Here is a 12,364-nt window from a genome sequence, read left to right on the forward strand (position 1 = left end):
TAAATTAATAAACACAATTAGAATGAGATATAAAATTTATGATTACTAAGACAAAACGGCTTTTGAATGCTTTGATAGTTGTAAGACATTTTAATTGTAGTACACAATTAATTTTCTGCTGCTTTGTAAAACTAAATTTAGAATTTAAAAAGAAAATTAAAACATCAGTTTACCATCAGAGCAACTTACAGTCATTACCGACTGCATCGATAGTGGGTAAGGAAGATTTCTGTTTTACAACGTGTGTCATATTAAACAATAATAAAATTTAATTACCTGTAAGTTCCTTTACTGTGTGGACTGTCGTATTCAATACGACGCTTCTTGTGCTCATATTGTGGCGACGACGGTGTGTGAGCTCGCGAATGACTTCGCGAGCGGTGGCGTCTCCTGCTTCGTGGCATCTGCAGATAAACCATTGTTTATGTCAATAATTATTGTATTAAAATTGATGTACAATAAACATTGAATCAAAACTTATAATAATCATAAAAATGTTTTAACTCATACGCAGTAACAAAAATGAACACAGGCAGCAATAATACATTTGTTGCAGGCTGTATAAAAAGTTCCAACAAAGCATACAAATCTTGATCAAGATAAAGGTAAGATAAGTTCATTAGACGTACATGAAAAAATAAATGTGTTAAAGAAAGACAATGATGGTGCAAGGTAAGGGAGCCACCTTCAACCAGTACTTACATTAGTAAGACGGAAGAGGCTCACTTGATCCCAGAAATAATCAAAGAGTGATGATATCCAAGAACGTGAGGATGATGAAAGTGATGTTAGAGAAGCTTGCTGAGGTAATAAACTACTCTGTGATAATGAAGCAGATGGGGATGACATCTGCTTAAATTCTTCTGTAAGCCGATGTTTAATACAATGGTAGATGTACAATAAAATTTTTTTTTATCTAGTAGTGTTGTTGAATTGTATATTCGTCCAAGTTACTACTTTAAAATTACAGAGGGGAAAAAAAAAACGTTTCATAGAGATCTGATCACTTTGCTCATATGTATTCATATCTTGGTGGTTGCAAATTTGATTGTCACATAGGAGTAATCAATAGGTCTGTAATAGTTACTACAGAGATTAGTCCACATTAGAACACTAATGTGGACCAATCTCTCTTGAAACAACATCTCTTTATAAATTCAAATATAGAACCACATGTCTTGTGATCAAGTAATACATGTGAAGACATGTAGACAGATATTGTTGATAAGTGTTACAAATAGCATAGGAGTTGATTGTTTATTGAATGTATATGAAATATAAATAATATCAAGAAATGAAGTAGTACTATAAAAAAACTTGTATTAAGAAAGAAAAAAGTCCATTGAAGCATAACCTCTAAAGTGTTATGTAGAAAATATTTGAACTTCAAGTCATTCTGTCAAATTATTATGTACTAGTAGAAATAACAAAGTGATATAAAAGCAATGGATTTTAATTCCAAATATAGACTTGACATGATTTTTTGAGGGATAAGGAAACTTCAGGATAACGGTAGTGGAGAAAAAAAAGTTGTGCTGCAGCAAAGTGCTAGAAAAAAAGGATGCAGCACATGACGAACCCCACGCTCCATAGTGGAAAAAGGGGTTGGAAAACAACTGATGCAAAAACCTGGTATGCAAGAATCTCGGCCGACAATAATTGTGTAAAAGCAATGTAGGATCAATGTATGAAATGTATATGCAAGTATATATGCTTTGATCGATGCGACGCTGTACTTACGACGCGAAAGAAAGACAAGTTTTTCCGCCTTTTGGTACACCGAGTGGCGAATACAGATATACCTCCTCCGTGTATCTATGTGTGCATGCACGCACTTGCAAGAAATCTGAGTAGGGCCAAAAACACGTGTGTACACTACTTAGTTCGAAAGCTAACGATCAGAAGATTGTTAATTACTGAATAAGTACGCGGAAGAAACACTACACAAACAATCGTGCAAGAGAAACTGCGACATACGCGCGGTGCGTGTGCATACTTTCACGATGCGGCGGCCATCTTGGAACATCTGCTCGTGTTCCTTCTGATGCGCGCGCTGCCGATACTTCGGGCAAGCGGCGTGCACATCAAGATTGTGCTCCGTTACTTTTTACTTTCTACAATTGTTGAGAATGCCACAATAAGTACTTACTAAGTAGATGCATGGAATACTTATTGACAATTTTGGATAACTAATGGAACATTGGATACGTTAATATCGAGGGGTGAAAAATAATGAAAACAGGCGAGCCTTGGGGGCTAATCAGGATATAATCATTGTGCAAAAGGGTATGTGTATATTTATACCCACTGAAACATAACACAATTAGAACCACGATACTAACGATGGAGAATTCATTAATAAATCGATTTTACTTTTAGAAAGTAGGTCTCGACATTTTTACTTGAACACTAATGTCCATACTCGATTGCTCTCTCTAATTTGTAGTTCATTGTCAGAGAAACAGTCCAAGAGCAGTAGAGTTGGGGTTTGTACTTTTTAAAATTTTGAATACAGAACTCAATCATATTGAATAATCAGTTCTAGCAGATAAGAATGTATGTTAAAAATTTTAGTTACCTCATCCAACTTTAAAAAGAAATAACAAATTCATCAGGATGTAATTTAAAAAGCAACAAACTTTCGCGCGTTTCAAAAAACCCTTTAAAGTGACAGTATTGAGACAGTCGTCAGAATATGCGCGCACCAAAAGAACTCCGAAAACGAAAACCTTGTACATATAGGTACATTAATGTCCTTTTTTCGATAAACTTTGGCGATTAAAGAGCACAGAAGTTTGTAGATAACTTGGGTGATGTTAGAAAATTACAACTTCCGCGTACACCCTACAGATTCTGACATACAATACTTCAACGTGAGAAAGGGAAGGTGCAGTATGGTAACGATACCTAAAAACTGTATCTACTGTTATAAGAAGCCAACACTGCTGTGCAGTTGTAAACATCACTTACGTTTGAAGATAATTCGGAGCACCTCTCAGAGGCCTAAGCCTGGATTTTTTTCCCTTTTCGCACTAAAGTATATTATGTATTTCAGCCAAGGCAGATTTCTTTGACCACCCAATGCTCCCTCCGCGACCTGCACACGCCTTGATCGTGGTCTCAATTTATTCAAGTATTGAATACTGCACACTACAATATATTCTCATGCACCGCGATGCGCATATTGTTTGATCACACGCGACGATTAAGCAAAACGAAATAAACAATAATACGATTTGTTTATATAGAAAGCTAGAATATGGAAAAAATTACGTGTGACGCAGAACTGACTGCGCAATAAAACTAACAATTCGCGTAGTGTTCCTATGATGTGCTGTGAGGAGAGAGAGGTGTACCTATCCTTGTTTATTTCCTTTCTTTTCTCTCTATATATATACTCTTCCTCGATTGCGCTGTATGTGCAAGTGTGTGTCAAAAGTAAAATGCATCTAAGTAATTGAGAGTTTGCTGTTCAAGTGCTCAAGAGAGAGGGCAGTACTATTATGAACTGAAATGAAGATTTGCTCTCACATATAAGTACGAAGGTACCCCTGTTGAATATAATATGCAGAAAAATATAATGGAAAACGACAAAATAAAGACAGAGAGCCCCTGTACCTACGTATTTTATAACACACGATCAGCTGACTCGTTGGCGAAAGATTTAAATTTGGAGCAAAGACGAGGAACGAGCGAGTGCATCTGAACCGTGGTATGAGAATTAGATGAAAATGAGACGTCTAAGGGGATCATATTTCGGCAAGTACAAGGCTGCTTTTTAACGCTTTATGCTTCACGATTTTATTTTAACCCCTCAAGCCTTTTCTCATGAATATACAGAACGAGTAGAAGATGAGAGGATAATAAAAGTAACGAGAGGAGATGTTTAGAATGCCGGAGTAGATATACTTTTAAATCTTAACTATATCACGTTTTTTCAAGGCAAGGTGTAAGAGGGGTCAAACTGAAGATCGTTAAATAAAAATTAGCTTCTGCCTTGATTATTTTAATCGAATTTCACGATAACACTTAAATAGTCGGCTTATCTTTGACGCAACATAAACGTTTGTTGATAAAAAAAAGTAGTGACTTAATGGATTTTAAGTTTTTAAATATTTATATTCACTATAGAAAATTGTATTTATAAAAGTAATAATAATTAAATGAGTCAATTTAAAAAATATTATTTGACCTAATTCAAGTATCAGGATGAATAAAGGTATGTAGAACTGAAAACTAAAGCTTTCAAATCGTTGATGGGTGCTTGCATAAGTAAATAAGTATAAGAAATGTTATCTTAAGAGTACAGTCGTACTTTTAGAATGTCAATTATAAATTATAACGCCACAAACACATGCATTTGCAATCACAGGGCTGCGCATTAATTTTTTCTAAACAAATTAATATAGTTACTTCAAACAAGTAAAACAATTTGCTGAAGTGTTAACATAATACACGGCATAAAAAAAGCTAGTTTTCGTAACCAAAGGTTCATCCACCAATGCAGTTCCGAATTGAGAAGAGATTGACGATTCTTGACAGAAAAGTGTCTCAAGAATAGAAAATCGACCATCCCCAGCCAAGTGGGTAGTCTTGTGGTATGCTACAGCATAAAAGAAAGGGTCTTTGAAAACGAGTTTAGAGAGAAACCGGTAGAGTACTTCTCCACCTCTTTTGCACTGCACGATTCGTCGGCAATCGACACCATGTTTTTTTTTCAAACTTATTTTACCTTGCAGGACAGGCTCGGACGCGCGTGAAAAGACATGCCGGTTTTGGCATGATATAACCTTAAAAAAAAAACAAAAACAAAAAAAAACCGGCTAACATGCTGAATGCTCCGAATGTCTAGCAAAGAAAAACTTTCCAATATTTTCTGTCACCTGTTCCCTAACGAGGATTTTCTGCATTTTCGTCGGTTGGGAGTACTTTGAGAGCGTCACGTCGTATTTTATCTTTGTTTTTTTCTTCTTTTTTCATCCCCTTGACACTAGAATTTTGAACACGATAATTCCAAAATTTTTGAAGACAACAAGCCTTGCTTTTTTTCAGAAAAGGTTGGCCAAACTAGGACGGAGAGGGGGAAAACAAAACAATTGACTATCGTGAGATAAGTTATATACACGACAAACGCTGTACGTCTTATCAGGGGTACTTATAAGAATAAAACCGCTATTTTTTCTTCCCTTTGCACTACACTTGGCACTTGTATGTATGCAATGTAAACCCACACTTTTTTTTTGCTATTTCTGCAACGATACCGTATAAGAGAGCTACTGGTATTTTGCAACTAAAGTAGACAACACCTCCTACTTATGTCCGTGTCGTTCACATAACAAACCCCCGGTAAAACGAGAGAGTAAGTACCAAAGGGGACAAAAAAAGAGAGAGAAAGAGACGAAGAAGAAGAAGAAAAATAGTAACCACAACAGAATTTACCTCGACTTTGGTTTGATTCCAGGGATAAAACAGAGTCTTGACAAAATAATCGAAAACGCAGCGCAGCATGTTAACGTCCAGCTTTTGATTGATCTCCGAGGAGAGGAGACGATCACCTATCTGCCGTCGACATTTCGGTATTCAATTTCTCAGATTGTAAATTGTAAATGCCACCACAGTACCACACTTGTCCGGCACGAGGTGAAACAGAACGACTAAACTGAACCTGTCTGAACTCTTAACATTGGAGCTATACCTATAGGTATACTATAGTATCTGATGTGCAAAAAGTAGTAACTAGTAACGGCAAGGAGGCGCGCGCACTCATGTGCAAGATATGATTTGCAACGGCTGGTTGGAAAATTGCAAGTATGTTTGTTGTACTTAGGTATACTTATTTAGTTTATAGTTTCACGATGTGGAGAAAATCCAAGAAGAAAGTTGATAGACTATAGTTTTTCTTATTTTTTTTTTTTTTTTTTTTTTAGCTAAGCAAGCTTCTCGTAATTTATCGAAATAACATTATTGTTATACGGAAGATAGTTAATTTTGTAATTACACAGATGCAAGGTAGGTACTACAAATGCCTACATTGTCGACCGAATCGATACCACATACGGTAACTTGAGTAATATGTAATAACACCAAGATTAAGCAGATGGCGCTAAACTACTGATTTTAAATTAAAAACTTTTTGTTACGGATGTAAAACTTGGTTGAATAGTACATAAATACATGATTGACTATAAATATAACTCGAATAGTTCAGATATTTTATATTTTAAAAGAAAATGTTATTATAGCATCCAGGTACTGCAGCATATTAAAGTTTATCATTAAATTGTATTGACACTTCAATAGAAAAATATTTATGTATCTTAACAATCTCGATTTTTAGTTTTAAAAGTTTACAGGAATTTAACAACTGATAATTAAACCCTTTTGATTTTTACAGTGGTAATTTTTAAGAAAACTATATTATCGACAAATACAAATTTCCTTTAAAAAAGAGCAAAAAAAAATACAAAGGTACACATGAACCAATTTTTATACTCAAGATGTTTAACATATCTATTTCTATGAAGGCGTCTATATTTAATGAAACTTCAAACCACACCGGTAATTTTATTTACTTGAATCTTCAATGCATCTCATCAACAGCATGCAAAACATTTCAATATTATAAAACAAATACGCAGGCCTTAGAAAACGAATGAAACGGAACTGGTATCTTAATGTTTTATGAATAAAGTTCTGGAGGAAGATGTGAAAAATCTTGTTTATTATAATTATTTTTTAATGGTATACGTTATGGTGACGTGATTGTATTAAAATTTACAATATAACAGTATAAAAAATAAAAAATAAAGTTAGGATAAAAAAAAAACAAATTACTTGACTACGATATAAATCCACGAGATGAATTTAACATGAGTGAAACGTAAAACACGGGGTAATGAAACTACTCCACGAGCAATCAAACTTTATGCATAATGGCCAAGTGAGTAGATGAAAAAAAAAAAAATAAAATAATAATAATAATAATTGGAGTGATGATAGGTACACCTCACTGAAAAATACGTACTTGCAAAGCTAGTAAGGTACTGGTTGATGCAAAAACTTTTGATCGCTTTTTGTTACTACTGTCCGCAGTAATGTTCGGAAGTAATGACTTTGATGATGAAAGCACTGTTTTTAGCGATGTCATCCACAGCTTTTTACATGCCAACTGTAATGAAATCGATGATTACTAATTAGCACATAAACGTATATAAAATTATTATGAGATTTTACGAATAGTCACGCAATTACATCTTATTTGGAATTTATTGAATAAAAATGACGTTATTCGAAGCAACTGTGGTTTTCAAGGTCAGTCGTTCGGACCAAACAAAGTGCGGCCAAGTAATTTTAACGCAATGCGGTAAAGTCTCTCGAAACACGTCGAAACCTTCGTCATTTGCATGCGTCGATTGAAAAGCGAGATCTCGGAGGACTTGAGTATAATTTTATCGCTGTACGATTAATTCGATGATAAATGATATGTAAAGATACAAAAAATTCAATTATGCTGTGATTTTTTTTTTTTTCTTTTTATGGCGTGTAATAGTCGAACTATAATAATTAATCCTTTCGTTTCGAAATTACTGTTGGCGATCAGCGATAAGGTGTCAAAGATAATAATTATTGTATTAACGTGCAAAGAAATAGTTAACAACAGATATAAAAAGAACGATTGCATCGAAAATTTTAGAAAAATGGAGAAAAATCCACTAAAACACTGTGATAATTGTAGTAAAAAGAAAAAAAAAAAAAAAAAAAAAAAAAAAAAAAAACAAGTTTCGTGTACAAGAAACAGCGCAAGTTTGGGTGAAATCATGATTTGTTTACACGATTCAAATTACAGATGTAAAAATTGTTGTGGCTTTATACATTGCCCAAGTAGAAGAGCAGTTGTTTATCCAATTTTTCCTTCAGGGACTCCACACACTTGAAACTAATAATGTATAAATACAATTACACAGGCATGATGTGCAAGGGAGTACGTCTGACCTGTTCTCGCCATGATCTACTACTCGAGCGAGAATCCTCGAAATATGTTTAATCTCCCAAAACTAAACAAATTTTTCCTTACAAATGTGTGTTCAAGTGATCGAAAAACAAAATTATTGCACGTTTACGCAAACCATCGCTGTATCGTTAACGATTGTACACGAGTAAGTAGGCGTGGGAAAAAGTTAAGAAAAAGTAACAATAGACATACTAATATACTAATAAAAGATATCATATATAGATTGAAAAGAGCGTAAGGTATGGCGGTGTGCAGAGGGTCATGCATTTATTACCAAATTCCGCAGGTCCGACGCAGCATCATCGGGACGAGTCGCCCGCGAAAGGACACGTATGTAACATACACTTACAAGTGTGAAACATGTATATATATTTATACGCGTGAGTGTTGAGGTAAGACACGCGCGTATCACAGTTTTTTCTCTCCCTCTTGCAGCTCCTCTCGCTGAATATACGTACAATACTTGTATTGGCGGCAAAACAAGGCGCCCTCGAAACAATCCGTGGGTAAGTCTTATGTATACGGGCACGCGAACGCGCCACCGATGATGGGAGGAGAACAAACCTGTGCGGCCAAAGATCGCGCGGGAGTAGTCGACGAGCGAAGATGGAACAGATACTTAAAAGAGAGGGGAAAAAAAAAGAAAAAAGAAAAATGGTACTTTTGAGAAAACAAACACATTGGTTGACGATCAACGGTATAGAGATAGTTAACAACAAGAGCTTTCAGGGCCAACAAAATAATATTATTAATATTGCACGGCACGGGTATACATATATATGTATATGTGTGAGGTACCTTGCACTCGGCGAGGCGATCGAGGTACTTGGAAAAGGACCTCCGGGACGGTAGCGGCTGCTGTCCGTGGGGCACAAGCTGCAGACAGGACGAGTCGTAGGCGAGGATCAGCCGGCCGAGGAGGAGGACGGCCGTCCTCCTACTCATGCCTATGTGTGTGCCCAACGCGAGCCTTGGCGCTATCCACCGCGGCGACTGCGTGCGCGCCTATACACGCCCGTCCTTCCCTCCTCTCTCCATGTATGTCTTTTCCTGCGTGCTTCGCCCGATAATGTATATTATATATATCCTTGGACGCGTGTGGTGCACAGTGGAGGTGTATCGGTAAATCGTGCTGGGACGGCGTCTCCGCGATGTCTGGCTCGGGGAAGAAGTGCAGACACGGGCCCGCCCGCGCTCGCGTGGACCGATGTATTATATAGGTATTACAGGGATGGTATAATACAAAATAGCGTGTAACAACCCAATACGCAGACTCGCGATGGGTGTTATTGGTCGGGAGATCCGAGTAGCTGCTAAGGGCGCACGCGCCCCGACCTCCATTATTATTATCATCATCGTCGTCGTCATTATTATTATTATTATAAGGTATACTTGTACATAATGTCACTGCAACGTACCGAGCTTGCACGAGCTTTCTCGCTGTAGCGGCTTGTATATACATATATATCCGTTCCTCTTGGTCTTTTCTCGGCTACGTAGCGATTGGGCTCGATTACCACCATACACATACACCTATATGTGTACCCGCATGTTGTACTCCATACGCAAGAAGCTTGGGCTTTTCCAGTAGTACGAGGGCGGTTTTGGTAAGACGCTTTTTTGCTACACCACGAGAATTCTAGTCATTTTGGTCGCGGGATCCGTTGTTTTATTAAAATGATCACTCACCCGCTTTTTCCGGACCGGCAGTTTACGAAGCGCTCGAGGTTTTATGTAAGCTGCTCTCGAGATTTAAGAAAAAAAATATATATATAGATAACGCGGTACCCAGACAGACGTTGCGAGACTTACGCGCGATATCTGTTACTTATATACTGTCAATGTTCTCTCGCGATCGGGATTTTTGCAATAATCGTCATAGGCGACGTGTTTACAATTCGTATAATCTTACATGCCGTTTTCCCAGATGCGGCTTTGTTTGGCAACGATTGTTGTAATGTTTGTTGTCGGTGATGATGACTAATTTGAAAAAAAAAAAAAAAAAAAAACTCATTGTCGCCACTCAACATCAGAGAGATCGGGCGTCACGTGAATTCGTTCGACATGGATTATACACATTGCATTTGAAAGCACAAATCGGCACAAAAGGGAAACAAGTAATGCAATCGGATACCCCCGTTGAAACCACGCGAGTGAACGCGATCGCGCGAATAGGCGCTTTTGTTGTACTAAGTATTGTCGAGTGTCCGGCTGTTATAATTCGGCGCTTTGGGCCGAAACTGAAGATCGCCGAGTGCTGTAAGCTATTTTTGGTCGACGAACCGCTCTCAACTGACTGATAGAGAGAGGGAGAAAACGAGAGTGACCGCTGCCGGATGAGATAATTAAAGTGCTTTTCGCCACGTTGTTCACTGAATTTTGGATTTATCGAGAGAGAAAGATGAACCCATTTAGATATTTGGGACTGGCATTCTATCCTTTTTTTTAAAATTATTGTTGAGTAACGCATTTCTCATTATTATTTATTTTCATGTGATTTTCTTTTTTCAGTTATCTCGTGATCGAGGCCATTTTTTTTTCATCATTCAAATCTGGGACGCGGGAAAAGTTACTCGACCAGTCGAGGTATGAAATTTCATACGAACCGGTGTATTATTATTATTATTATTTTTTTATTCATTTATTCATAAGCAAAAAAAAAAAAATTATAAGTTTCGATGTAAAGTGTGGCTCACGCACGTGTAATAAAGTTTTGCGCTGTGAAAATCAACGATACCTACACGTTTATTCGAGTGGACTTTAGCAAAATACATTATTTACATGAAACTTTATCCATCGGGTGCTTTTTACTTTGTCGTGGATTAATTATTTGTTATTTTTCTCTTTTTTAATATTAAAACGTGCAACTCACGCGCGAAACAAAACAAGCACTGGCCTGTATAAGTATTATTCCCCGTTTGCGTGTGTATCCGCGTGTATAAATCATATCGCGTCGACATCACGCACACGAGACCCAACAAAGAACCTCCGACGTATACATACTCGTGTAATGATCGCCGTAGCAGCACTTTTCCTCCTGGTTGCACTCGCGTCACGCAAAACACGAAATTCATTCGTCTCAGAGATAATTTATCCGTACAGCCCTACCCCAACTCCCGCTCGCAAGCTCAAACACCGCAGGGTGTGTACGTGCGTGCACTTGCGGATATCATCACGTAGATTTTCCGTTATTACATTGGAAGCAAAAGCTGAGAAAATACACCTTCGTGCGTTTACACCCAACTCTCGAGCAGCTTTTTTTTTCTCCTCCCACCCCCTTTCCTCCTCTGGGTTCTTTCAACACGAAAAAAAATTTGCGTGCCCCCAATCCGGCGAGCTTTCACGTAAACGTTCATTATTATGTTTTTCTTCCAACAATTAAACGCACGCGACCTCATTTTTGTTTCCTACCATTTTATTTGGACGCGTTTGTTTCGAAATCGAGTTTTTGTTGTATACTGTGCAATAAAGTAAGAGGGTTGGGTCGCCCAATGGTACATTTGATACGATTACTCGCGGAGTGGTCGTACAAGAGGGGGGCACATCGATCGTTGCCGTTTATACGAGTTTTACGTAACGAAAATAACCGGAAATGAAGGAACAAGTAAATGCAACTCGTGTGTTTGTTTGTTTATTTCAATTAATTACCGAAAAATTCAGAGTATCGCTCGATAGCAAAAAGAGGGAAAGAATAATTCATCATTTTCGGCTCAACTACCTTGTGTGGGTATAACAACGAAAGCCAATGGGAGACAGGGCCGAATGTAGGTAAGTACGTATACAGAGCACACAAAAGCTCCCTCTCGCCCTCGTCTTCCATCGCTCTCTAAATAAACGAGTTGTCTTCTATCGAAGCGAGACCCTCTTCGATCGTGCACATATGGATCTATCCATCCATCCATGAAATACCAATGCGTATAAGCTCGAAGTTCGAGCTGGTCCTCGAAACTTTTTTGATTACCGCTTTTGATGACTTTTCTCGAGCCGAGAGTGCATATGTTGATCGAGCCGATCCATCGATCGATGATTTAACATTTGGATCGAGCCTCGGATTAAAAAAATTTTTCAACTTCCCCGCGATTACTCTATACGAATACATTTGCACCCGTACGTCCCATCTCGCATATAAAGTAAAACCTATGAAAAAAAAGAAAAGGCCTATAAAGTACACATCAGCATACGTTGAAGCTTCGCGACTCGCGCGCGTGCAGTGCATCAGCTTGTACAAGACCTCTATTACACGTATATACGTACAAAATTGCCTGTACGTTATAGCCACGCGGGGAATAGTGGGTCAGCGGGTGGCGGCGGCCGAAAATGAACTAAATCCGAGTATAGATGTATGTATAGGTA

The 12,364-nt window shown here is 37.7% G+C and overlaps 1 protein-coding gene across 1 annotated transcript; it reads right to left on the reverse strand.

Annotated features, from left to right (window-relative positions):
* Positions 1-340: 340 nt before the first annotated feature.
* On the reverse strand, positions 341-9,126 carry LOC149375245 (uncharacterized). The gene is made up of 4 exons (XM_089589321.1): positions 8,810-9,126; positions 7,025-7,168; positions 703-863; positions 341-404 (listed from the first exon to the last, which is right to left on the reverse strand). The coding sequence occupies exons 1-3, from the start codon at positions 8,954-8,956 to the stop codon at positions 789-791; spliced, it is 366 nt and encodes a 121-aa protein (XP_089445447.1). The 5' UTR covers positions 8,957-9,126; the 3' UTR covers positions 341-404; positions 703-788.
* Between the last annotated feature and the right edge of the window lie 3,238 nt (positions 9,127-12,364).

Source organism: Copidosoma floridanum, unplaced genomic scaffold, assembly GCF_036245765.1.
Source record: "Copidosoma floridanum isolate Cflo_tuat_1 unplaced genomic scaffold, Cflo_Japanese_pri ptg000009l, whole genome shotgun sequence".
NCBI classification, from domain to species: Eukaryota; Metazoa; Arthropoda; class Insecta; order Hymenoptera; family Encyrtidae; genus Copidosoma; species Copidosoma floridanum.

Excerpts from the sequence above, each read along its gene's own strand:
- LOC149375245 (XM_089589321.1), bottom strand. The coding sequence starts at position 8,956 with ATGAGTAGGAGGACGGCCGTCCTCCTCCTCGGCCGGCTGATCCTCGCC. Across the intron at positions 7,169-8,809 it reads ATCGCCTCGCCGAGTGCAAG|TTGGCATGTAAAAAGCTGTG; the intron begins GTACCTCACACA and ends ATTTCATTACAG. Across the intron at positions 864-7,024 it reads GTACCTTACTAGCTTTGCAA|AAGAATTTAAGCAGATGTCA; the intron begins GTACGTATTTTT and ends ATCGGCTTACAG.